At 39.2% G+C, this 27,384-nt stretch overlaps 1 protein-coding gene across 1 annotated transcript; it reads right to left on the bottom strand.

The window, feature by feature from the left end:
* Positions 1–870: 870 nt before the first annotated feature.
* LOC127943110 (GTPase IMAP family member 8-like) lies at positions 871–27,150 on the bottom strand. The gene is made up of 6 exons (XM_052539301.1): positions 27,066–27,150; positions 26,471–26,518; positions 22,818–23,519; positions 20,887–21,558; positions 17,084–17,716; positions 871–2,507 (listed from the first exon to the last, which is right to left on the bottom strand). The coding sequence occupies exons 1-6, from the start codon at positions 27,073–27,075 to the stop codon at positions 1,399–1,401; spliced, it is 3,174 nt and encodes a 1,057-aa protein (XP_052395261.1). The 5' UTR covers positions 27,076–27,150; the 3' UTR covers positions 871–1,398.
* Positions 27,151–27,384: the final 234 nt, after the last annotated feature.

Here is a 27,384-nt window from a genome sequence, read left to right as displayed (position 1 = left end):
GCACTGGCTTCCAATAGCTGCTCGCATAAAATTCAAGGCATTGATGTTTGCCTACAAAACTACCACTGGCTCTGCACCCATTTACCTAAATTCGTTACTTCAGACTTATGTGCCCTCTAGAAGCTTGCATTCTGCAAGTGAACGTCACTTGATTGTGCCATCCCAAAGAAGCACAAAGTCACTTTTACGGACTTTTAAATTAAATGTTCCTCCTGGTGGAATGACCTCCCCAACTCAATCCGAGCAGCTAAGTCCTGAATCTCTTTGATCTTTATTTGACCCTAACTTTAGAGACTTTAACACTCACTATTCTAATTATATTGTTTAAAAAATATCTAACTACCTTCCTAATCTTTTTGTATTCTATTTTCTTTTCATTTATTATGCAATTGTGTGTGTGTGTGTGTGTAAAGACCTCTAACACTAGCTTTCTCTATTCTTTTTTTACTATTATTCTATATGTTTTCTTTTTATTTATTATATTAGTTAAAATCCCCTGCTACTGTACGTGTACTGTGTTAACCTAACTGAGACTTGTTAAAGCACTTATATATCATTGCTCTTTTTGTTGTTTTTGATTTCTTCCACTGCCTTTATCTGTAAGTCACTTTGGATAAAAGCGTCTGCTAAATTAATAAATTTAAAAACCGGGTAAGAACATGGTACGTTACATAGTTTGTAAATGATCACTGTTCCACAACACTTTTTTCCTTGTGTAGCGGGTAGGATATAAAAGAAACTTTAGTTAAACCAAGTAGCATTAACTTGCAATTTGGAGTCATTGATAACTTAACATTAACAGCGAACTAATGTGAGATATTGAGGAAAACATGAGTTAATCAACACAGTTGCTGAAGTGGAGTTTTGAAATAGTATTTAAGTAAATGTTTTTATTTTAAAATTGTGGTCTCATTTTCTGGAGATTGACATGATGAAAACATCATCAAGCAAGTAATGTCAATTAGCCAGAGTAAACTGTAGTTGAACAGAGAAGCATAATAACTTTTTATGTTCCACTGCCTCTTTATCCCAAGTTAGCTCAGGCAGACATAATGTTACGTTAACTGCAAGCTAACGTGAAAAACTGAGGAAAACATCTTTTTTTTTTTTTTTTCAATTAAAGCAGTTAAAAAGCAACACTGAATGTGTTTTGTGGAACATTGTTTGGCTGTTCTTATCTAGTGCGTCTATAACGCAGTTTACTAAAATATATAGCAATTAGCTTAAAATTCATCTTAAAACATATCTTAAATAACAATATACATACTTAAAGTTTGTTCCAAAATGAGACATTTATTCTGGAACCATTATTTTTTTGTACATTTTACAAAGTGTTATATAAAATCTGGGCTCACGCCCTTCTTCATTCTTTAATGTCTATTTGATATTGTTCTCCACTTAAATTCCTCTTCTTTTTCTTTCTTTATCATGATTCTCTCTTTCTTCCTCCATCTTCATGTTCATTTTCTCTATCTCTTGTTTGAGATTCTGATTATATTCATCCCACATTGCCTGTTCTCTCTTTCTCCAATTCTCCTCCTCTTCCTCTCTTTGTCTTGCTTCTTGTTTCTGTTTCTTCCATTCCTCTCTTTCTCTCTTCATCTCCTCTCGTTCTTTCTTCATCTCTTCTCGTTCTCTTTTCAGCTCCTCTCGTATATTTCCCTTTTGTTCCTCAATGTCTTTAATGTCTCTTTTATATTGTTCTTCTCTCTCTCTAAATCCTTCTTCTCTTCTCTTTCTCTCTTTCTCATAATTATGTTGTTCTTCCTCCATCTTCATCCTCATCCTCTTTTTCTCTTCTTCATGTTTCATCATCAGTTTTTCTTTTTCTCTGCTCACTTGCTCCACTTTCTCCATCAGGATCTTCATCTGTTTTTCTTGTTTTTCTCTCTCCATCTCTCTGAACATCTTACATGAGTAGTAACTTCCTCCATTTTCTTTCACCATGTTGTCAATCTTCTTCAGTAGATCAGTCACCTGTGTTCTGTCTCTAGTCTCTTTATTATTGAACACATGGAATCTGTTTCCACACGCTTCAATCAGATTTTTAAGGCTAGATCCAGGTTCTCCCAAAAACTGATCAATAGTTTTGTTCAGCAGAAAGTCTCCTCTGGTGAAGATTACTATGGTGTACATTAATGAGTTTTCACCAAACATCTCTTGGATGATCTTCACTGATTTTGCTTCTTCTTGAGTAAATCGTCCGAGTGGAATCAGTAAGAGAAACACATGTGGTCCAGGCAGGATCATGGAGATGCAGTTGCTGATTTCTCTCTGGATCTCATCATTAGTCAGATCAGTGTCAAACAGTCCTGGAGTGTCGATCACAGTGATGTGTCTGCCGTTGATTTCAGCTGTCACTTTCTGACACTCTTTAGTAACAGATGTTTGAGAAATATCTGAAATAAATGTGTTTCTTCCTAAAATTGTGTTTCCAGTTGAACTTTTCCCAACTCCAGTTTTTCCAATCAGCACAATCTTCAGATCATCTTCTCTTTCTCTTGAATCTAAAGATAGATTTAAAACAACATAGAAACCATAAAGAAACATTAAAAACAATATATTTAATTTCAAGTGAAGACTGTCAATTATCCATATCATCAGAATATTGTGTGTGATTTATTCTGAAGTGTCATGAGATTAGTGTTGTAAAAAAAATATCGATATTTCAATAAATATCGATACTAAAATATCTGAACGGTACCAATACTAATTTCTCTAAGTATCGATACACCAATACTAGCCGAACTGTCACGTTTACTTCTCTCAAAATGCATGTTGACAAACACCACACATGACCGCAGTGCCTGTCTCATCTCATTCGCACTGGTTAAACAGCAAAGGTGAATAGAAAGAAGGCGAGTGCGGCATCCCCACGACCAGCATTGGTGGATAAAGAGACAAAGCAGTTCTTAAAAGGACGTTAACGTGAGCTCTAGTGTGAAGGTGCACGACTTGTTGTCACTTTCTCTCACACGCGCAAAGTGAGAGAGAGAGAGAGATAGAGAGAAAGAGAGTGAACGAGAGAGTCTTACATACATACAGAATTGACACGCTACATGTACGCGCTAAACAATATTCTTTGTTGTATTTTCCTTAGTAGTGGGCGGAACTAATCCGCAAATGGCAATCATTGGCTGGTGTTCACCTACTGAGCAAATCCGTTTGACCGAACGCAGATAACCTGAATCCATGAATCCATTGCTATTCTTATTAGTAGTATTCTAAAATAAAATGAAAATAGGCGATTAATCCGTTAAAATTTGTTACTCTGGTTTAACAGTAATTATAATTATTATATACTTCAGAACAGAACCTGGGCCTAATCTAGGCAATCCAGGTTTTTTTAATATTTTATTTTTTTTATTGCATCTGAAAATGACTTTGTGCAGCATATTCACTTCACATGCTCTGGAGCAGATCTGCTTCCCACATTGCTCAGCTGTGGACAATTTAAAAATGTTTGATATAAAGGTTGCTGTCCCATTTTATAAAGGAATTGTTCATTTAAATAAATCTAATTATATTGTTAACACAAGTTCATTTAGGCTATTTGTGTCAAGGATACGCGGGACTCAGATGCAGGTAACAGAGTTTATTAGCCCACACTGGGCAAACAGGAAAAAACAGAAGAATGGCAACTCCTCAGAGTAGAACAAAAGAGACCTCTCAGCGGGGACCAGTCCAAGCGTCTTCTGTGACGCAACGTCAGGTCTCATCCACCAGAGTGTCGTTGGGGGACGCAGCGTCAAGTCACACCAAAATCCCTGAAGGAAAGGACAGAGTGCAGAGAGGAGCTGGGGGTCAGGTCTCAGAAGATCCAAAAGAGAGGTGAGGCAGGGACCGGAGGCAGAACCAGTCTAGACTGACAAGAGCAGTACCCGGGGAAAGAACACAAATCCAAAAACACGACAAGGCAGGACTAGGCAGACAGGTTGAAACAAATCACACTCGAAGCACAAAACAATCACAACGGTCTGACAAAAGACAGAGCACGAGAGGAACTAAAATAGAGGAGAGCTAATGAGGAAGGAGTGGCTACAGGTGTGACGGAACACAGGGAATTAAGGGTAACGAGTGGGAGGGGGAAGAAACACTGACAGCAGAACACATGAGCTGTCAAAACAAAACCCATGTGTTCTGAGACTAGACACACAGACAACAAGACAAAAATATAGCAACACAGACCTAAGTCATGACAGTACCCCCCCCTCCAGCTGCGCCACCAGGCGCAACCCGGAGGGTCTCACTACGTCGCCGGCGGAAGTCCTCAATCAGAGTCTGGTCCAGAATATCCCGAGCCGGAATCCAACTCCTCTCCTCAGGACCGTAGCCCTCCCAGTCCACTAGATACTGGAAACCCCGACCACGACGTCTAGCATCCAAAAGCTTTCTCACAGTGTAAACAGGAGTACCATCCACTAGACGAAGGGGGGGAGGGGGTATGGGGGAAGAGACAATGGGATTAAGGGGGGATCTAAACACAGGCTTAACCCTGGACACGTGAAAGACAGGGTGAACCCGACCAAGCGTGGGAGGAAGCTTGAGCCGTACTGCCACCGGACTCAGGACCTTGGTGATGCGACATGGCCCAATAAACCTGGGTGCCAACTTACGAGAAGGCACCCGGATGGGCAGGTCTTTGGTGGAAAGCCATACCTTCTGTCCGCAAACGTACTGGGGAGCCGGAGTCCGGTGACGGTCAGCCGCCAATTTGATCCGTCTGGAAGCCCGGGCCAAGGCCTCCTCAGCCCTCCTCCAGGTGCGCCGACACCTACGGACAAAGGCCAAGGCAGACGGGACCGCAGCTTCGGGTTCCTGTGCAGGGAAAAGGGGTGGTTGATAGCCAACAGAACATTGAAAAGGAGACATACCCGTAGACGCCACCGGGAGGGAATTGTGGGCATATTCAACCCACGACAACTGCTGACTCCAGGAGCTCGGACTCTGTGATGCTAGGCAGCGGAGAGCACGCTCAAGATCCTGGTTGGCTCGCTCGGCCTGCCCATTGGTCTGGGGGTGGAAACCTGAAGACAGACTCGTAGAGGCCCCGATCTGTCTACAGAACTCTCTCCAAAACCGGGAGACGAATTGTGGTCCTCTGTCGGAGACCACATCAACCGGAAGACCATGGATCCGGAAGACGTGGTCCACGACCACCTGTGCTGTCTCCTTGGCGGAGGGGAGTTTGGGTAAGGGGATAAAATGGGCCGCCTTGGAGAAGCGGTCCACCACCGTCAGAATAACAGTGTTACCCCTCGACGGGGGAAGGCCAGTGACGAAATCAAGGGCCAGATGTGCCCATGGACGAGAGGGAATGGGTAGAGGCTGTAACAGACCAACAGGAGACTGGTTAGAAGTCTTATTCTGAGCACAAACTGAGCAAGCCAACACAAACTGCCTGACATCTTGGGCCATGGATGGCCACCAAAATCGCTGACGGATGGCAGCCAGCGATCTCCGAACCCCTGGATGACAAGCAACTCTGGACTCATGACCCCACCGAAGGACCTCAGGACGCAGCGCAGCCGGTACAAACAACCGACCCCCCGGACACCCCCCTGGGACCTCCCCCTCCCGCACGGCCTCTCTTACCCGTCGTTCGACATCCCAAGAAAGGGACCCCACCACCACCTCTCTGGAGAGAATGGTACTGGGGCTCACCTCCTCACCGGGATTCTCGAACAAACGAGAAAGGGCATCAGGTTTAACATTCTTTGATCCTGGCCGATACGAGAGGGAGAAATTAAACCGCCCAAAAAAAAGTGCCCAGCGGGCCTGGCGGGCATTCAACCTCTTGGCCGAACGGATATACTCCAAATTCTTGTGATCCGTCCAGACCAAGAAGGGCAACGCTGCGCCCTCCAACCAGTGGCGCCACTCCCCCAGGGCCAGCCTGACTGCCAGCAGCTCCCTGTTACCTATGTCATAGTTTCGCTCGGCTGGGCTCAGACGGTGAGAAAAGAAGGCGCAAGGATGCACCTTCCCATCCTTGGGGGACCGCTGGGACAGGACCGCGCCTACCCCGACATCAGAAGCATCCACCTCAACAATGAATTGCCGTTCCGGATCTGGGAGACAAAGAACAGGAGCAGAGATGAAACGGGACTTGAGAGCACCAAAGGCCTCCTGAGCTTGTACATTCCATTTGAACGATACCTTAGGAGAGGTGAGTGCAGTTAAGGGTGCAGCAACCAGGCTAAAGTTCCTGATAAATCGCCTATAGAAGTTGGCGAACCCCAAGAACCGCTGCAACGCCTTCCGTGAGTCAGGGGTTGGCCACTCGGCCACGGCCCTTACCTTAGCAGAATCGGCCTTGATCCCCTCCGTCGAGATAATATGCCCCAGGAACGAAACCGACTTGGCATGGAACACGCACTTCTCCGCCTTGACGTACAGCTGGTTCTCCAGCAGCCGTTGTAGCACCTGACGGACATGTTGAGTGTGGACCTGCAATGAGGGAGAGAAGATGAGAATATCATCAAGGTACACAAAGACAAATCTGTTCACCATGTCTCTCAACACATCGTTCACCAGGGCCTGGAAGACAGCTGGGGCATTGGTAAGCCCAAAGGGTAGGACCCGGTATTCAAAGTGTCCCGTCGGGGTGTTAAATGCTGTCTTCCACTCATCCCCCTCACGTATACGGATCAAGTGGTAGGCATTACGGAGGTCTAGCTTGGTAAAGACCTTGGCTCCCTGTAACAACTCAAAGGCTGATGACATCAAAGGCAGAGGATACCGGTTTTTTACAGTGATGTCATTGAGGCCACGGTAGTCAATGCAGGGTCGCAGGGAGCCATCCTTCTTCTTAACAAAGAAGAACCCAGCCCCAGCAGGTGAGGAAGAGGGCCGGATGAGGCCGGCATTTAAGGAGTCCTGAATATACTTGTCCATGGCCTCTCTCTCAGGACTAGACAAGGAATACAAACGACCCTTGGGCGGAGAAGTGCCTGGGAGGAGGTTGATGGCACAGTCATACGGCCGATGAGGAGGCAGGGATGTGGCCCGGGACTTGCTGAAGACCTGACAAAGATCACGGTACCCCTCCGGGACCCCGGCAAGATCACCCTCCTCAACCTGAAAAACAGGAGACACAGAGCCAGGAGACAAAGCAGAACCAAGACAAGACGCAAGACATGACTGACTCCAAGAGAACACAGAATTGCCGGACCAATCCACATGAGGGTTGTGCTGCACCAGCCACGGGTGCCCAAGGACAACAGGAGCACCCGGGGAATCTAGGAGGTACAACTCAATTACCTCACAGTGATTGCCGGACACAGTCAAACTTACAGGGGTAGTGGAATGGGTGATGGAAGAGATGAGGAGACCATTTAGGGAGCGAACAGAAATAGGAGAAGGAAGAGGAATAGTAGGAATACCCCACCGTGCTGCAACAGAGGCATCCAGGAAGTTGCCCTCAGCACCAGAGTCAACAAGTGCAGAACAGGAATGAAAGGAGTCCTTGTGCTGAATCGAGACCTTTAACATGGTACGAGAGATGGGGGAGTCGACATGAGGAGTAGCACCCACCAGGATCCCCCGGACTACTGATGGGCTCTGGCTTTTAACGGGCACTGGATAGCTCGATGGCCCGGCTTCCCGCAGTACAGACACAGGCCCCGAGTCAGACGATCCTGCTTCTCTTTAGGGGTGAGGCGAAGACGCCCCACTTGCATAGGCTCAGGGTCTGTTGACGGTGACAAGGAGGTGGAAGCACTACTAGGAACGCCCTCCACCAGCATCCAGGGGGACTGAGCACCACGCCGCTGATGTCTACGCTGAAGGCGCCCCTCCACACGGAGGGCCAGATCCACAAGGATGTCAAGACTCTGCGGTAGATCTTGAGTGGCGATCTCATCCTGGATGTCATCATCCAAACCTTCCCGAAACCTTGCACGCAACGCTGCCTCATTCCAGTCACAGGAGGCTGCCAGAGTTCTGAACTGGATGGAGTAATCGGTGACTGATTCCCTGCCCTGGCTCAACCGCGCTAACTGGGCAGCTGCCTCATCGCCCTGAGCAGAGCGGTCAAACAGTTTGATCATCTCTGCCCTGAAGTCCTGGAAAGTGGCACAGAATGGAGCACGGGCATCCCACACAGCTGTTGCCCAGTCCCGGGCCTTTCCTTTCAAGAGGGTGATCACGAATGCGACTTGGGACTCCTCAGTAACATAGCGCCGAGGCTGGAGGGCGAAGACCAGAGAACATTGGGACAGAAAGGCACGGCAGGAGTTAGGGTCCCCATCATATGGCGGTGGACAATTGGCATGGGGTTCAGGCTCAGAACGAGTAGCCGATCTGCTGGCCAAGGCTTCAAGCTGGAGCCTCTGAATCTGGAGATTGAGGTCCGCTACCTGGGCTGTGAGGCCCTCAACCTCCCTAGAGGTGGTGGTCAACTGGCTGGAATGCTGTCCCAGAAGAATGCCTTGTTGACTGACTGCGACTCTTACTTGGTCTGCACCTGCTGAATCCATCGGGGTCAGACCGTTCTGTCAAGGATACGCGGGACTCAGATGCAGGTAACAGAGTTTATTAGCCCACACTGGGCAAACAGGAAAAAACAGAAGAATGGCAACTCCTCAGAGTAGAACAAAAGAGACCTCTCAGCGGGGACCAGTCCAAGCGTCTTCTGTGACGCAACGTCAGGTCTCATCCACCAGAGTGTCGTTGGGGGACGCAGCGTCAAGTCACACCAAAATCCCTGAAGGAAAGGACAGAGTGCAGAGAGGAGCTGGGGGTCAGGTCTCAGAAGATCCAAAAGAGAGGTGAGGCAGGGACCGGAGGCAGAACCAGTCTAGACTGACAAGAGCAGTACCCGGGGAAAGAACACAAATCCAAAAACACGACAAGGCAGGACTAGGCAGACAGGTTGAAACAAATCACACTCGAAGCACAAAACAATCACAACGGTCTGACAAAAGACAGAGCACGAGAGGAACTAAAATAGAGGAGAGCTAATGAGGAAGGAGTGGCTACAGGTGTGACGGAACACAGGGAATTAAGGGTAACGAGTGGGAGGGGGAAGAAACACTGACAGCAGAACACATGAGCTGTCAAAACAAAACCCATGTGTTCTGAGACTAGACACACAGACAACAAGACAAAAATATAGCAACACAGACCTAAGTCATGACAATTTGACATGCACTGGGACATTTTTACCCTTTTTACCTATAAACTCCTTGAGATTTTAAAGTTAGTTAAATAGTATTTAAATTTAAGTTTAAAAAAAGGTTTTAACTGTTCAAATTCGTGTAATAATAATAACTGCTTAAATTATTTCTATGAATTAATAATATGTTATCATGTTTATTCTTGTAGAAAATAAGTGTTTATTCTTTAATTAAATAAGGGAAAAAATAAGTGACAATCCAAATATTTGTTTTGCTTCACCTATTTATGTAGGCTACAATTATTCAAAATAAATAAATAAATAGTAAAATAATGTCATTAAAAATGCCATCGGCCTATGAAGTAATTTTGACCATTATATAATTGTGACTTTAAAGGTTAGTGATTTAGGAGGTGAAAATACTGTGAAATTACTAATGGCGTTGGATTTTAGAGCATAACAACTGAAGGTTTATGAAACATTAGCCAATAAAGCATTTTTTGAAACAATGGAACTTAAAGTTGTGAACTAAAATATTATTTCAACCATACAGCATGTGAATAAATAAAATGCATACTTTTCATAACATTTCATTATTCATAAAATGCATGACGTTTCTGGTGTTTGGATATGTACGCTACTTCAATATAATGACCTCCAAGTTTAAGAATAGTCCTAGACTTCTCTCTCTCTCTCTCTCTCTCTCTCTCTCTCTATTTAACAGCATTAGCTCGATGAAATACGTCTTCCTTCAGGTAGAATGAATGTTTTCCTGCTTGCTAAATGTTGGTGTCTTGATCAATAAATTGTATTCGACTCAATCTAATTTAATAAAGTCAAACCGCAGATGGTGGAGCTGTATCGCGCTGTGAGGCGGAGCAGCTGAAGGAGGATTCCGCTTGGTCTTAAAGCCTTCCGCAAACGCTATTTCACAAATAACAATGATTTTCGTAAAATAATGATTCATTATAAATTGATAATTTGTTATTATCATTATGGTCTTGTGAAAATAATAATATGGGCTGCGAGAAAATAATGAATACAAAGAGTGGTGCTGTTGAGTGCAGGCATGTTTCAGTCCAGTAACACACCATTCCTCAGAGCAAAAACACAGACCGAATTCAGTTTAGCTGGATGGGGGTTGCGTTTTTGGGGGTAGTTATGTGTGGCTTGTGGGGGTCGAGATAAAGGTGTGAATCTCTTGCTCTTTCATATGGACAGTGTCTTGTGAGGCTTTCAAACTTGCTGAACAGGTTTATATAGGACTGTTGTTTTGTTTATAGACTAAAAAATGGTCTGCCCCCACATAAGATTTTTCTAGTTCTAGTACAAATCAGAGGTTTATATTAAATTACCATTATCAAATCTTAATATATTCCGCGCTCAAGCACATGCATTAAGTTTGCCACAAAGCACATGCAGAAGTAGCCTATTAATTGTGAAAAATGAGACATTTTAATTATTTATTAATAAACAAATGTTTTCTTGTCAGCTGCAAGATGAAATTCACAGTGCTGGCTCTCGCCGACGAGAGAAATGCAACATTCACAGATTACACAATGCTTTCGTTTTCATTTTTTAAAAATCTGTCTGTTTCTTTTACTGATTATTTTCGGGTTAAAGCATGATTTAAACAGATAAAGCACATTCACACGCAATAGCTTTAGCAATAATGCATTCAAACAAATGTAATCTTACAGTGCTACTACATTATCAGCATGCTATCTGATTTTGAAATATTGAAGAAATTAATCAATCTGTTTAGATAAAATAACTGACAAAAATGTACTGTTATTTTCCTCACAAAAAAAATTTGCACCGCAGAAAGCAGCAATTAAAGATTTAATGCTTACAATGTTATTAGTTTGGCATGTGATAGGGAAAAAGTTTACACACAATAGCCTAAGCCACTATGAAACTCTCCTGTTATTTTAATTTTTTATAGGCTACATTATGAACATAACATTTCAAACATACGGAAATACTTTGGCCACGGAGTGAAGGCGGACCGTGTTTCTGGTATCAATGAGCGTGAATCGGAGTGATTATTGTTCACAGACTCTATTTCGAGTGAGAGAGATGTTTCACCCGACGAAATGAAGACGACGGCGGGAACACAAGCACAGCATATCTGCCAAAAGCAACCGGCTGCAGCAATGTTCGTTGCTCGACTTGCCAACCTTTCCTTTTTGTAGGTCGCATGGCAGTAAATAACACGATGATATGACCATGCAGTCAATACAGATATTTAATAAAAACATTAAAAACAAGCAGGGCTGAAACATAACCCATTAAAAAACGCACGCCAGGTCTACACCGGACACGAGTGGAACGATCCAACAAAAGACAACAGAGCACAGTGATGGATACACTGGACACGATCCCCATCAGTGAACTGATGCTCGTTCTGTTTATGATGAAATGTTCTGACACTGTGTTCAGATGATTTGACACTGTAGTGTGATGTCATCAAGTTTAGACACACTTTTTGCTGTGGGACACAGATGACAACTCTGGCGTCCGGTGTAGACACAGACAGTGACTGCTCTATTTACAAATAAGTATTTACAAATAAATATTTACAAATAAATATAAAAGTATTTATAAACAAATAAATAAGCGGCAAAACGAGATGGACAGTGTTAATTTCGTTGACTAAATATTTTCGTCATTATTTTCGTCACAAATATATTTTTGCAGACGAAAACGAAACGAAAACTAAAAAAGAAGGCACTGATGGAGACTAAAACTATGACTAAATTGATTGACATTATCGTCAACGAATAAAGGACGAGACGAAAATAGACTGTGATGAAAATCAAATCAGCAGACGGGAGAGATGTGAGGAATGAGCAAAAGAACCGGCAAAATGGAACAGACTGCATGAGAGAAGAGAACCAATCCGAGCCTGACTTATTGAGACGTGAAGCGAAGGTTTTCAGTTTTTAAATGAGCTCCCGGGAAGACGGCATTCGAAGAGGTGATGTCTAAAAGAGCAACAAAATGTCCACAGCTCACTTCACGTTTGACAACGAACAAAACAAAACAAAGTGTAAAGCACGCGGAGCGCTCATTCGTGGCAAGAACACAACCAATTTGAAAAGACATTTACAGACGAGCCACCCGGACATTTTCTCAAATGTAATTTCACAACGATGTTCTTTTGTTTATTGAGCCAAGCAAAATTGGAAGACTGCATTGCGTAGATGTTGTAGCATTAAATATTACGAACTGAAAGGTACTGTAAAATAGCCCCTTCTTCAAGTTAGATGAGAGCACAATACTAATACGTAATATTATGATACATACATTTGATTAATACCAATGTTTAGTATATTTTATAATGTTCTACTTGTTGACAATATCACAAATATTTCTATATTAGTCATGTGAAACGTGAATGTTCACATCCTATCATTATACATACTAATCTAGCAATATTGTAGTATTTAAAACATACAATATTGATAGACAAATGAATACCTTATAAAATCTTGTTACTTTTATCCACCTAGCTGCCAACTTATTAAATATTTACTTTAAATGTATGTACTTCAGAGGTGTCAAGTAACGAAGTACAAATACTTCGTTACTGTACTTAAGTAGAAATTTGGGGTATCTATACTTTACTTGAGTGATTATTTTTCAGCCGACTTTTTACTTCTACTCCTTACATTTTCAGGCAAGTATCTGTACTTTCTACTCCTTACATTTTAAAAATAGCTTCGTTACTGCTATTTCATTTTCGGCTTGTCATCATTCAAAAAAAAAAAAAACCTATCCAGATAAATCGCGCCATCCGGATGTAGTGAATTTGATTGTGGTTGGATGAGAAGTATAAACATATACCATTCCGACACCCTATTGGTCTGTACGCGATCCATCGCACCTGCACGTGACACAAATCACATCACAGTCCAGCCAGAACATAGACAGTTTTTGGGTTCGTTTATCAAAAGATATATTTCTTAAAAGTAGGGTTGGGTATGGAACCGGTATCCGATCGCCTCAGAGTCAGTCCGCTTAAATTTCACATGAAACCAGCGTCAGACCGGTCTCCTCCCGTCTTTCAGCGCGCTCTTCAATCCGCAGAGGCGCAGACCGCGAACGGAGCAGCGCATGCGCACTTAAACAAACAGAGGACACAAGGTATGTGTTTATCGATAGATTGTTAGAATATCCATATCTGTGCAGTTCTTTGTCATAAATACAGTTTACAAAAGGTCACGAGGTAGCAGTCGGTTTCTCATCTGTAAAGTTTTCACTCATCACACCACAGCTGTTTCCTCCAGCGAAAATCTAGCCCTTAACACATATGAACGAACACGTACTTTAATTACACTTACTTAAATATACTTAATTTAATCATACGTACTTTATACATACACTACTGTATATGCAAATGTCTTAGACGCGTTAGTATTTTCACTTAAAAGAATGGTGTTCGGACAGTTATTTATATATTTTGCTGTAGTGTGTCAGTATAAAATATCAGTTTACATTTCCAAACATTCATTTTGCCGTTGTCAAACTGCTTGTGCATTCAAAATCGCACTAGATTATTATTAAAATTAATGGCAAACTGATATTTCCTACTGACACACTACAGATATAAATAACTGGCTTAAAACCCTTTTTGGGGAGAAAACACTAATTTTTCCATAAGACTTTTGCACAGTACTGTATTTTAAAAACGACATTGTTGCTACTTTATAAAGAATGATCATACAGTAATTCACAGGACTGATAAAAGACAGCACTCATCTTAACTAAATATCAGAGTGAGTGACAGAGATACAGTAGAAAAACTATGTGTGGTTTTGTATTAAATAATGACCCAGATTGTGAAATACATTTATTAGCCTTAGATTAAGGGAAGCACAACTTGCTCAACAAGCTATGGATTTATTTTAAATATTTGTAATGTTCTTTAAAGTTATCCATAGTTTTTTTGTGGTTCTTTTTTTTAAAGTATTGGTTCAGGCACCGTTTAGGAGCCGATACCGTTTTAAAAGTATTGAAAAGGCACTTGACCCTACTTAAAACTTATTATTTCTCACTGGCTCATTTATCAAATGAGTGCTTTTTCTTCGTCCTCCACAAATTAAGCTACTGTAGGTAGTTCGGTAGCGAGACGTTTTAATAAATTAGCATTTTCGATTGACGATGTGATTGACAATGTTGTGATAAGAAGGCTATACCAACTTTGTAACTCGTTCCCCCCCGAACACTGGACATAGCAGACGTATGTACCAAATACAAGAAGCTGTCAATCAAGAAAGTATCAGGATTATGATTTCTTTTTCAGTTTTAGTTTTTGATTAATCACAAGTTATTGATGACAAGCCTCTGAAGTTTGACTTTTTGCACCATAACAATACTTATTGGCAACTAGTCATCATATCTCTAGTCCTTTAATGTATTTGTATTGTACTAAAGTGCGTTCATTTTAAATGGGCATATATGCTGCTGAGGAAGACCTGAAGGTCGAAACGTTGCTTGATTAAATTCCTCTGGAGCAGTAGTTTTCAGTGTTCAGACTTCACTTCTTTATTTGTCTATATCATTTAGTTGTCTTGCACCTGCGTCCTAATTGGATGTTTGGGATGTGCACACCATTTTTGTATTTTCATATATGCGGCTGAAAAAGGAAGCCTAGTGCATCCCAAATTTTTCAGCATGAACATTTTAATATAACATTATAGTCATTATGGCCTATGGCCTTTAGAAAAATGTTTTTTTGAGGAGGTGGGGTAGTGTACAATAGGCCCCTGTGGTGCGGCCTAAGTTTTGTTCTTAATGGCATTTTTTTCCCCTTACATTACTTTTACTTTTATACTTTAAGTAGTTTTTTAAACCAGTACTTTTACACTTTTACTTGAGTAAAAAGCTTGAGTTGATACTTCAACTTCTACAAAAGTCTTTTTAAACCCTAGTATCTATACTTCTACTTGAGTAATGAATGCCAGTACTTTTGACACCACTGATGCACTTATTGTTCAGCTCAGCTGTAAGCTTTAAGGTCCTGGACCTAACTTTATTTTTCTTTTTTTGACGGTCAATTGGCAGCTAGTTATTGTTTACATTATCATGACAGTGTTTGTTGCTTTGTTGGTCTTTCCAGCATTAAGGTAATAACATTACAGTTTTTTATCATCTTGTCGCAGTTATAAATTTGACTGCTAAATGAATGATAAAGAACTATATTAAAACGTGTTTTGTAAAATTTCTTTGTCATTTGAATATTGATTTAAAAATCGGTTTAAATCATAAATCTGATTTTTTTTTTTTTTTTTTTTTTTTTTAGGCCATATGCTATTGCCCAGCCCTTTAAAGCAAGTAAAGAAGGCTCCCTTTAAAATCACTTTAGTTGTCAATTAACAAAGCTCTTTTTTACATTGTGTGCAATTTGTTGATTATAATGAGAGAACTTGAGTTTAATCGTGAGGACAGTTTATTAATCTGTCCATTCTTTAGAGTTTCAAAGATTTAGCTAAATTGTGCAGGTTTAATTTATTTGTTTCTTGTTATAGGCTAATTATGCATAAATAATGTGAACGGAATTATACAGCGCTTCACGTTTAAACATGCAACAATTTCTTAATCAGTTTACAGACAAATGTTTTTTCCCCAATAAGTTATCTGTCAAAATAAAGGACAGGTAACGAATAACAAAAATGCATATTGTTTTATTAAAGGAATTTTAAAATATAAATTAAAATATAGGCATAGTATATGAAAATATTGACATTTTGCATATTAATCCATGTAGCCTACCCCCCTAAAATAGGCTACCACTTTTAATGCTCCGATTCAAAGCCGACAATTTCTTTTGAATAATATAACACATAATTCATATAATATAAATAATACTGTACATCTTTTAAATGTGTCAAATCTAAAATATGGTTTAAATCCATGTAGCTTAGATGAAATATAAGCACAGGCTCAGGCACAGGCTTGACATTTATCCTGCTTGAATTCGTTCTAAGAAATGCACATAACTTCATAAATACCAAACTTTTCATCTGTGAATATTACATATTAAATATATTTAATATTTTAAATATTTAAACTATAGCGGGTTTTTTTTCAATTTCTGTGACTGAAGCAGTCAAATGTAACAAATCAGCGGGGGCAAAACGGACGTCTATTTGTGAAAATGTGCTTTGATGCGCTTGTTTGATAACTTGTGGTTAAAGTGCCACTCAGCGGTCAAAAGCTGTAAATGAACTTTACAGACGCCGCAGCTGTAAAAGGGGCCTTTTGGATGTCTACCTACTGTGTGTATATATATATATATATATATATATATATATATATATATATATATATATATATATATATATATATATATATATATATAGACGTATAGAGAGAGAGAGAGAGAGACGTTATATTTATCTTTAAATAAAAATAATAAAAAAAACGTAATATTGTGGCAGTTTTTTTCTCTGTGGTATCGAAAATGGTATCGATTATCAATATTTTTCAAGGTATCATATCGAAGTTAGAAATTCCAGTATTGTGACAACACTACATGATATATTATATTATTTCTTCTGAACTCATAATATAATGTTTTTGTTGGTTACACTTTATTTCGACAGTCCAGTTTAGACATTCAGCTAACTATAAGTAACTTTGTAACTACATGTCAACTACATATCAACTAAATCTCATTAATTTGCAAATTCATGTCAACTAACTCTCAGAGAAGACTGTTAGGGTAGGTTTAGGGTAAGTATAAGTTGACAATAAGGGTTAGAAGATATTAAGCAGATAGTCTACTTATACTCTACTAACTGCTAGTTGACATGTAGTTGTAAAGTTAATTACTGTTAGTAGAATGTCTAAAGTGGACTATCAAAATAAAGTGTTATATTATCGTTTTGTCTCCGAAATCTTTGTAGACTTCAGCAATCATGAAAAGTGATTTATCAATGCATGTTGTCTGATCATTACCTTGTGACTGAAACCACGTCTCTAATGAATGGACTCTCTTCTTCATTTCTTCTAATTTCTGCAGTTTCTCCATCTGTGCCTCCATCAATGTCTCTGTGGAGAAACGAACACCACTATTTTCCTCAACCATCTGCTCCAGTTTCTCCATCAACTCAGACACTTGTGTGTTCAGGCCGATGAAATGATGTCGTCCTCCAAATCTCTCAATGACAGACTGTGTTTCTTCATTGAGTTCTTCTGTCTGATGCTCTGAATTCTGCTTTATGAGGACCATGATGTGTTTGTTGACTCTTGAGCTGAAGATCTTCTGGATCTCCTCTATTTCTGCTCTGTCTTCATTATTAAGTGGAGCATCAGGAATGATGAGGATGAACACATGAACTCCAGGATGACAGAGAGACACACAGCGGTGAGTCTGACGCATCACTTTCTCCTCTGAGAGCTGAGTGTTGAACAGAGCTGGAAGCTCCACCAGACTGATCAGACGTCCATCAAGCTCCACGTCTCTCCTCACACACTCTGAGATCAGCTCTGATCTTCTCTCGCTCTGCTTTAGGATCAGGTTTGATATGAAGGATTTTAATTCTCTGTTACTCCCACACACAAGCAGATTCATCTTCACACACTCTGGATCTGTGTCAAAGAAATAAACTAGTTTAACAATGTGATTTGAACTTTAAAAAAGTTAAATTTTAAACATTTTCAGAACAAGTCCGATACCGATGTTTCAATTATGGTATTTGCCGATACCGGTATTTTCACAGCATTTGTCTTTTTTTCTTTTTTTTTAAATCGTGGGTACAGACAAAAAAGGAGAAGAAGAAGAAGAAGAATCCTGTTAGTTGCCTTCAGTTAGCAAACATATATTTTCTTCAGTTATTTCCACACTTGATTACACCTGAAATGTATAAGCTTTTGTAACTTTCACTGTTCATTTTAATGGCACATTAGAACTGCTCCATTGCAGCAGCTCAATACTGAGTATAACTTATTCATTATACGAGTGCGCCTGTACTATTTTGGTGATACAATTTATGTCATGCACACTGTTCCCTCGTGTATGAATAAAACACATAATTCTAGATCAAGATAAACATGCGGTGCGTGCACGTTTGCATTGGTGCATTAGACTCTTCCAGCCTAGAGCATTTCACACAGTCTGCTAGTTTCACTTTTGCTGTAATCCTGTATGCTTGACGTTTAAAATAAATGTTGTTTATAGTGAATGCCCCAATAATTTTTGTTTGTTATATATTTATGATTAAGTTTTAATCCAAATACACGCACTAATGGAGCAAGCAATCAAGATCATGCAACAGAAGTGTGTGCTCTCTATTTCGCTCGCTCACTCTCTTTACCATCAAATAACTTTAGAAACCTGTAAACAGTTTTGCTTGCTTGCTTTTGACATATCCGACCAAGCTACAAACTTCCCAGTGATGTCTGTGTGAGATATTCACTCGACAAGCTGGCGCATCTGCGCAGCCACACACTCAATCCACTCAGCGCGCTCTGCTTATCAGCTCGTGCACATCAGCTATACAGGCATGAATATTAAATGTTTAATGTTATATTAATTACTTACATGTACTCCACAGAAATCCTTAATCTCTAATAACTTCATTCTACTCTCTGTTGTCAGTCTTTCTTTTTCTGGACACATCTCTTTTCACACACTGTGTAGTATCGGCTCTAAAAAGTGCATTTTTACGAGTACAGGAGTGCCGTATCTGGCCTGATACCAATAGTGGTATAGGTGCATCCCTTTCTGGACATGGACAGTAGACCGTACACACAGCTTCAATGGAGGGACTGAAAGCTCTCGGACTAAATCTAAAATATCTTAAACTGTGTTCTGAAGATGAATGGAGGTCTTATGGGTTTGGAACAACATGAGGGTGAGTTATTAATGATGTCATTTTAATATTTGGGTGAACTAACCCTTTAAGGAATATAGGTTTTTCAGGTGCTCAATGTGGGATGTTTGGGACTGTCTAAATCAGCAACCTCACATGAACCCCAATAACCTTACATTTTACTATCTGAAGACTGAAGGTGAAAGAAAAATGCAGGAGCTAAAACTGTCAGCAGAGGTACCGGAGCATCACAACAAGAGAAGTAATTACTAAACACCAGGCATTCGTCACGACTTTGTAAATAGTGCCGAAGTTAAACTGTCCATCATACACTAAATGACTGAGGATCACACACTACCAGACTTTCAAGTTGTTCCGATCACACAAACTCACGCAGAAACATGTGCCTTGTTGCTGAGAGACGTGTGACAAATGAAAATTATATGTGTTTTCTTAATTCAGCTAAAAATATGTTTGATTTAAGCAGACGGGATAGATTCATAAACTGCGTCCCAATTCAGAGGCGGCTTCCTTCAGACTGATTGTGTCACCACGGTGCGATGAAGGCTGTCCCAGTCAGCCTCCTTATGTGTCCTTTGTGTACCGGGTAATGAAGGATACCACTGATGGGTCCTTCATGGCCCAAGCTATCCCAACATTCACTGCGCAGCAATGACAACAGTATTTTTAATGTATTTTTTGAGAAAATGCCAGATTACACGTCTAAATGTAAGTACTGGGTTTCAGCTTACTCGAATATCAAATGATACAAATTTGAAAAAAAAAAAAGCTTTAAAGTTGTTTATATGTTGACATCTTCCTGAGATGTGATTTATACATGTTTTTTTATTATTTATTATGTATATAAAGGGGCTAAGGTGAGCTTATTTGGACATTTCATAGACATTTCACAACGCTTGGTCTAACCTTTGTGGCCTTCGAAGGATGCAGCCTTCTGATTGGGACACAGCTATAGTCTGTGACCATCATAAACTACGACATTTTGTGTGAAATCTGTGATCTTATATCAACTTGTCAATACTGTAAATCTGAGCAAAAGTCATGTAGTGTATTCCAGCATGTAGTCTGGTCTGATGCTGTCTAGAAATTACAAACTTGTCATTAGGTGCAAGAGATTCAACAATTTTCTCCTTGAAATAGATACACTGTAAAAAATGACTGTGATTTCAACGGTAAAAAAAAACTGTGAAAATGCTACGGTACAAACCTGTTTACTGGTTAACGGTAATTTCCTGTAAACTTTACAGAGAAAAACCGTAAACTTACCTTCCCAGAATTCTCTGCGTTGCATTTCAAATTTTGTTTGAATTTGATGTTTTTTCTTTGAAATAACTATGTTTCTTCTTAATTTCTTCTTATCTGTTATGTTTATTAGGTTTGTATGTTACATAACATTTTGTTAAATTAATGTTTATTGCATATTTCAGTTTAATGAGTCTCACCATGATGGTGTTTAGTGCTTGTGTGAATGACACCGTGCACCTTATATGTATCTTATTATATAAAAGCTGCTTGTGATGGGCTTTGTTTCACCTCGTGACTTTCTCATCACCACCTGCTTTTGGTGGTTACCAATATAATACAATGGTACAAAACAGATTTCAGTGCTTCCATAAGTTTGTATATTAATATTATATCAGTTAAATTATGGTATTAAACTGTAAATATAAAGTAAAACCTTTAATCCTACAACAGTGTAACTGTATTTTTTACAGTATAAAACTGTTAAACAAAAAACGGTTTTACCGTATTTTTTACGGTATAATTCTGGCAACCACAGCTGCCAGTTTTTTACCGTATATTTTACGGAATATTTTTAACAGTGTAGCTTAAGGGTATTTATTAATGTGTGGTTCACCCAATATAAGATGTATTGTACTGTAAATAACCTTTCTTCTCACGAAGAAAAAAATTGAATGCACTCACCCAGTGTCTTGATCTTCTTCTGTAACTCTTCGATCTCATTGTCTCTCACTCTCAGTTTCTCCTCTAGTTCATGTCTGACTCTCTCTGGAGCTCTCATATACATCTGAAGAGAATAGGGTTTGGTCTTTTCACAGTCTATAGCATCTAGCATCTTTAAGATCTGTTCTGGGTTTCTCTGGTCCTTTAACCCCATCACACTGTGCCAGCTCCCATAGAGACTCACAACACTCTGAGATTCTGTGGACGCTACAAAATCAGTCACACTTTTCTCCACAGTGAGTTCAGTAATGAAAAGCACCATGAAGTGCTCCTGTGAGTTAAATATCTTTTTGATCTTCTCCATTTCTGCTCTGTCTTCATCAGTAAGTGGAGTGACAGGAGTAACGAGGATGAAATGATGAACTCCAGGATCACAGAGAGACACACAGCGGTGAGTCTCCCGCATCACTTCCTCTTCTGAGAGACGAGTGAGGGCTGGAAGCTCTATTACACTGATCTGACGTCCATGAATCTTCCCCTCTCTCTTCACACACACATTTCTCATCTCTTTCTGATGGAGAAGTTTATTCATTGGTTTATTTATTATCCCTCTAAATATTCTAGACACTGAGTTCTTGAGTGTTGAATTATTTCCACACAGCACAATGTTCAGCTTTGTTTTTCCAGTCGTCACTGAAACAAGATTTAGAGACAGTAGAGTAAGTTCAGCTTTGATACCAAATGTAAACATCCTTAACACTTTCCACACCAAAGACAAGATTTTACAGCTAACACTTGGAAGCGGTATTAGGCATCTTCTGAATGAGACCAGAATCTCCGGATCAAAAACACATGCGAGGAAGATGCAGAAACGAGTGATTTCATGCATAAGCAGATGCATATGAAAAACAGTGCGATCATCAACAATAAACAGCATTTCAATGAAAACTGCCCTAATGTTACAGAGTGATCCAGAAGTGGAAAGGACTGTGTGGATGGAATGGCATCTATGCTTTGATCATCCTCCTGAATATAAAACAGATGTATTATTTGATCAAAAATGTGATTTTCACTGCTTTTTGAGCAAATATTTTGCTTTTTTAAATAAACTTACCTACATTCAATTCTTGATAAAAAAATAAATAAATAAGGAATGCTTGAAGCTAGAATAATTTTTGTTTAGTTTTGCTTTGTTTTATTTTTTATTAGATTTTTAGTTTTTTTAAGTAGAGGCTTAGTTCTTTATTTTGATGCATTGCATTTTCAGATATACATACAACAAAATATTCTGGGAGCCATGAACATTTTGTGCAAATTATCAAAAATGCTGGCAGTGACTGGCAACTTTTTTTTAAAAAATATGCTAGAGAAAAGAGTTAAACAACAACAACAAAAAAGCGTATTTTTGTAGAATATCATTAGAGTGCAGTAGTTCACTGACTTATTGTTTGGGTGAATGCACTATAGGTGAATTAGTTCTCTATTTATGGATCTATGACACACAGAAACACTGTCTGCACTCACACTACAGCATTTAGAGGAATACTTCACCCTAAACTGACAAATCTATTATTATTTATCCACATGTTGTTACAAAATAACATGTTGTTACATGTTGTCTGTCTGTGTTTTCCACTGAATATAAAAGTGGAATGATGATTTTACCTTCAAGCTCTGAAAAGGACAAAACACACACACACACACACACAAATGTACAATAGAAGTAAAATACTTTGTTTTCTGTCAGTGTCTTAATACTACATTCAAAAATATATTTTTACAAACATTTTACAACAGATTAGTAAGAAGAATAAACAGTAAGTCACACAGCAGTGCTCCTCATTATTCTCCCAGTCATTTCCTGTATCTATGACACTGTAACTATTGAAGGGCAAAGTATTTCATTATCATATTTCTAGAAGTATTATCTGGGAAAATAGACTTTGACAAACCTCCTCCATCACTTGCTGTGTCGGTGCTCTCTTTAAGATCAGAATCCTTCTTCTCTTTCTCATCATCTCTGTCTGAAGCTCCAGATCTGCTCAGATCTACATCCACTGATGCTCCATCAGCTCCATCTTCATACATGTTACAGAGGAGAAATTCTTCTTGTTCTTTCTTGAGTATCTCTTCTGTTCTTCTGATCAACTCAGAGCGCCATCTTGTGTTTACTGTATCAAACTGTAGATGTCCTCCTCCACACTCCTTTATTAAATCATGGATAGCATTATTTGTGCTCTTATAAGACAGATACATGTATCCACGTGTCTGTTCACCAGTAGTCAGCACTATAGTGTGTTTCATGGCCTGCTCACTGAAGAGGTTCAGCAGATATTTCACTCTGTGTCTGTTGTTCTCATTGAAGTCATTATACTGCAGTACGAGTATGATCACATGAGGTCCTGGAGCAGACACAGACACACACTCTCTCACTCTCTGTGTTATCTGATGGTGTGGGAGATTCTTCTGGAGCAGGAGAGGAGTGTTTATAATTGTGATGCGTCTCTCCTCCATCTCTCCACTGATTCTCACACTGTGCTGCTGTGAATAAGACCCAGCTTCTCTGTGAAACGCTTCTGTTCCCAGTAAAGTGTTCCCCACTCGGCTGTTTTCTGATCCATTCTTTCCTATCAGCACAATCCTCAGATCCCACACTGAAAAAGACACATAAACATAAACAAAATGTAATTTAAAAAGCACAATCTTCACTTATTAATTCTACAGAATTGCCAGATTTAACACAAGACACTGGTAGTAAAAATTACAAGATCAAGTAACGCTTTCACAAGCTTAAGAACATCTATGAAAGATGTAGATTTGTTTCATACTGAAGAGTTGTCATCAAGAAGTATATTGATATAGTATTGGGATGATCATTACTTGGACTTTTATACATTTTGTTCACTAAAAGAAATGAAAGAATGGCCGTTGCATAGAGCCGTGTGATCAGCAGGGATCCACTAACACTGCTTCAGTACAGTAACAGTACAGTAGGCTCTCAATCATCTCTCTGTAAACACATTGAAATACTGCTTTGGAAATATTCAGATATCTTCTTGTGTTTGAAAGACACAACACACAGAAACAGCTTCAACTGCATCACACAGAGAGATTTTTTGCACCTCGCTCAAAGGTTACTGTATCAAAAGTGCTCTCTGACGTCTCCGATGTCATAAATGAGATCTCAGCTGTGATGCACTGGAATATTTTTCAAACAATGACATCAATCTGTTCATCAAACAAAGTTACTGTAAGGGTTAAGAAGACGTGAAATTCAGGCCCAGATGTGTCTGGACAGGTTTTCAGGGGCTTCAACCTTAAAATAATATATATAATATGTAGGGCTGGTAATTTAACGCATTAATTAGATTAATTAATTATGGAGAAAATTAATGTGTTAATATTTTAATGCACTTGACCGCCCCAGATCTTTGTGGATCATCTGCCGTTTCATATAGTCGACTGATGACTAATATGAGGCAGAGCAACAACTTACTGATGGAGCCTAGAGAATATCCCTAAAATGTAGACACTATGTTGTCTGTTTCGCTCAATTTTGCCAACCAAAATATAAAGACAAATCAGAACTGTTTATCTCCTACCAACCCAAAGCGGCATTTATTTTCTTAATCCATGTTTTGAATGAATTTGGTGAACCATTTGGCGCACTGAACCACTGGCCGTAGTCGCGTTGGCTTTGAAGAGGCGCTGCACAGACTGATCAGTGTATTGCATTAATTGTTCATAATGTTTAGTTAAATTATTTAGCATGACCAAAAAAAGTTTGAGAAGCACAGGTCTACAGTTAACAGTGTTTAAAGAGTGCAGTCCACATGTTTGCGTGTGTTTATTACAGTGATTTTGAATTAGCCTACCTAAAGTAGTGTAGTAAAGCAACAGATTTGTTTTTATATTTCTGCAATCTTCAGTTTGTGTGATTCTTATATTAATGTTTACACCAGGTGTATTTGTCAGTGTTTTATGCTGTCATAATTAATACATGCTAACAGGGTTGGAAGTTCAACAAATCAGTCAATATACTACTGTGATTGTAGTTGTTTAATAAAAATTAGAGTTGTTCCGATTCCGATGCTATTATCGGAAATATCACTGATACCACAACATATTCTGGCATCGGCATCGGCGAGTACATGAACCCATATACCGATCCGATACCATTTTCTTAAACAAGACTTAGTTATGACAGCGACTAGGGATGCCACAAGTACTGGCACTTCACTACCAAGTCGGTGCTGAAAATAAAAAATGTAATGATACCAGTGTTTCTGTAGTAGCGGTAGTAAGTTACCGACTCCTGAGTATATTCGGTCCCCCAGCTGCGTTCAGTCGCTTCCGTGTTACTCAAAGCGCAGGGCTCCAGACAGTAGCCGAATATATACTAGTGTCTGTGAATATTAAACTGCAAAATACTATTTAAATATTACTCCTGCAAATTCTACATCTCTGTGGGAGACGGGCGCAGATGCACGGGAGCTCGCTGTTTTGTAGTCTCTGCCGTGTGTCAATATATGAGGACACGAACGCATAAACCATCACTTCATGAGAATTTACCGTTCCATTTGAGAAAACGGTCATATCATAAACACAGACACTCAAAGATCTTCATATTTTTTTATATTCCTAGAGTTATTTGTTGCAGTCTTTTTATACAGTTATATTGTAAAACTAAAATAGCTTTTTTAGTTTGCGGTGTTAGATTTTTGGCTGCATTTGAAGTTCTTTTTCGCTTAAGAAAATAAATAATATTACTGTCAAATTCATGTCAGATAATAAAAATACTGTAATAAATACAGTACGTGTATTTGTTCATGTTTTATTAAGGGATAACTCTAAAGTACACTATAAAATAATTCTAGCAATTTACACAGGGCTAGTAGTATATACAGCTGTATATACAGATACAGTACACACCAAGGTATCGGATCAGTACTCGGTATCGGCCGATACCCTGAACCCAGGTATCGGAATCGGTATCAGGAAAAGAAAAAGGGTATCGGAACATCTCTAATAAAAATGTCATTCATGCATCACCTAATTTCATTGTAACATAGGCCTGGCTAACAGAAAATAACATTTATGTTTAATCTATCTAATATTGTGGTGGTCATACTATACAATGATTTTAGCTCGTCTTTGATGAATAATAAACATAAAGAGCTTTAAAAATAATTGCATATTAAATCGCAATCGCAATATTGGTTAAAAAAATTTATACAATTGCAATTAGATTATTTTCCAAAATCGTTCAGGCCTACTTTGTATGCATGGGAAAATATAGCTGATTTTCTCATTTACGAAGATATTATTTCTTCTGCAAGGGTATTATTATATTTGGGGGTCTTTGTTATCAAACTGTTTGAAAAACCACTGATCTACATCACAATCTGTATCTCTCTCCATGAGACACATATGTGAGTAATTCACATTCACAATTTTTTTATTTGACATAAATTAAAAATCAAATCTTGACATATTGAGACTAATCATTATTTTTGGGTGAACTCTATTTTAATTGTTAAAACAATATTACAACATAAATGTTTGACACATCTTAGTCTTATTGCAAATGGTTTCATTTACTTACTGTAAGGAGGAACATGATCTAGACTATGTTTACGTCTACGTGCTGCTGCTAGAAGGAAAATCACACACACACACACACACACACACACACACACCCACACACACACACACACACACACACAGAGAGAGAGAGAGAGAGAGAGAGAAAACAGATAGTTTATCAATTGTGAATTATTTTAAAAAGCATGTGCAATGAAAACCTGTGTCGATGATACAGATTAACACTGATTTAATGGGTGAAATTGTTATTTTCCTCATCCTCAGATCATCTACAGGGTGTCAAAATTACACTTCAACTCATAAGTACAGCAATGATCTACACAGCCTACATATAATATAAATAAACAGGCTTTTGGCACAGATCAACAAAGATACGAGTAAAGAAGGAATGGACCTCGACCTCCTGCAGAAGTTTAGTTTCTTCCTGGTGTTCAGTGCCACGATTAAACCAAAATGTAAGAGCACAGTGTAATATCATTCAATAAACTAAACGAAGCAAATAGCTGTATACTAATGGCTAATATTTCATATCGCCTACTTCATAAATCAAATTAGGAAACTTTGCGGCATATATTTGTATCCAATTTGTTTCTTACCTGACGCCATTTTCACAGCAACACAAATCGAAATCGAAAGCAAAGCGCTGATAGAGAGCTGACCTGCGCCCCGCCTGCAGAGACTGGAAACATACGTGATTTAATACTTATTAAAATTAAACTTGCTGCATGCATTCATTTTCCTTCACCAGAAATGAAACACTGAAGATGCGGTTTTTTCTATAATTGTTCTGATGAATAGAATAAGCAGATACAAACTCTTATATAAATAAATATATAAATGCAGTCGCAGCTCCTGGTCATTAATAGAGATGAAGCAGATTGTTGGTCTTAGGATCTCTATGATTTCTCCTCATCA

The sequence above is a fragment of the Carassius gibelio genome, chromosome A22, assembly GCF_023724105.1.
Source record: "Carassius gibelio isolate Cgi1373 ecotype wild population from Czech Republic chromosome A22, carGib1.2-hapl.c, whole genome shotgun sequence".
Lineage (NCBI taxonomy): Eukaryota > Metazoa > Chordata > Actinopteri > Cypriniformes > Cyprinidae > Carassius > Carassius gibelio.
The sequence above is the reverse complement of the archived record's forward strand: the minus strand, read 5'-3'. Positions and strand labels throughout refer to the sequence as shown.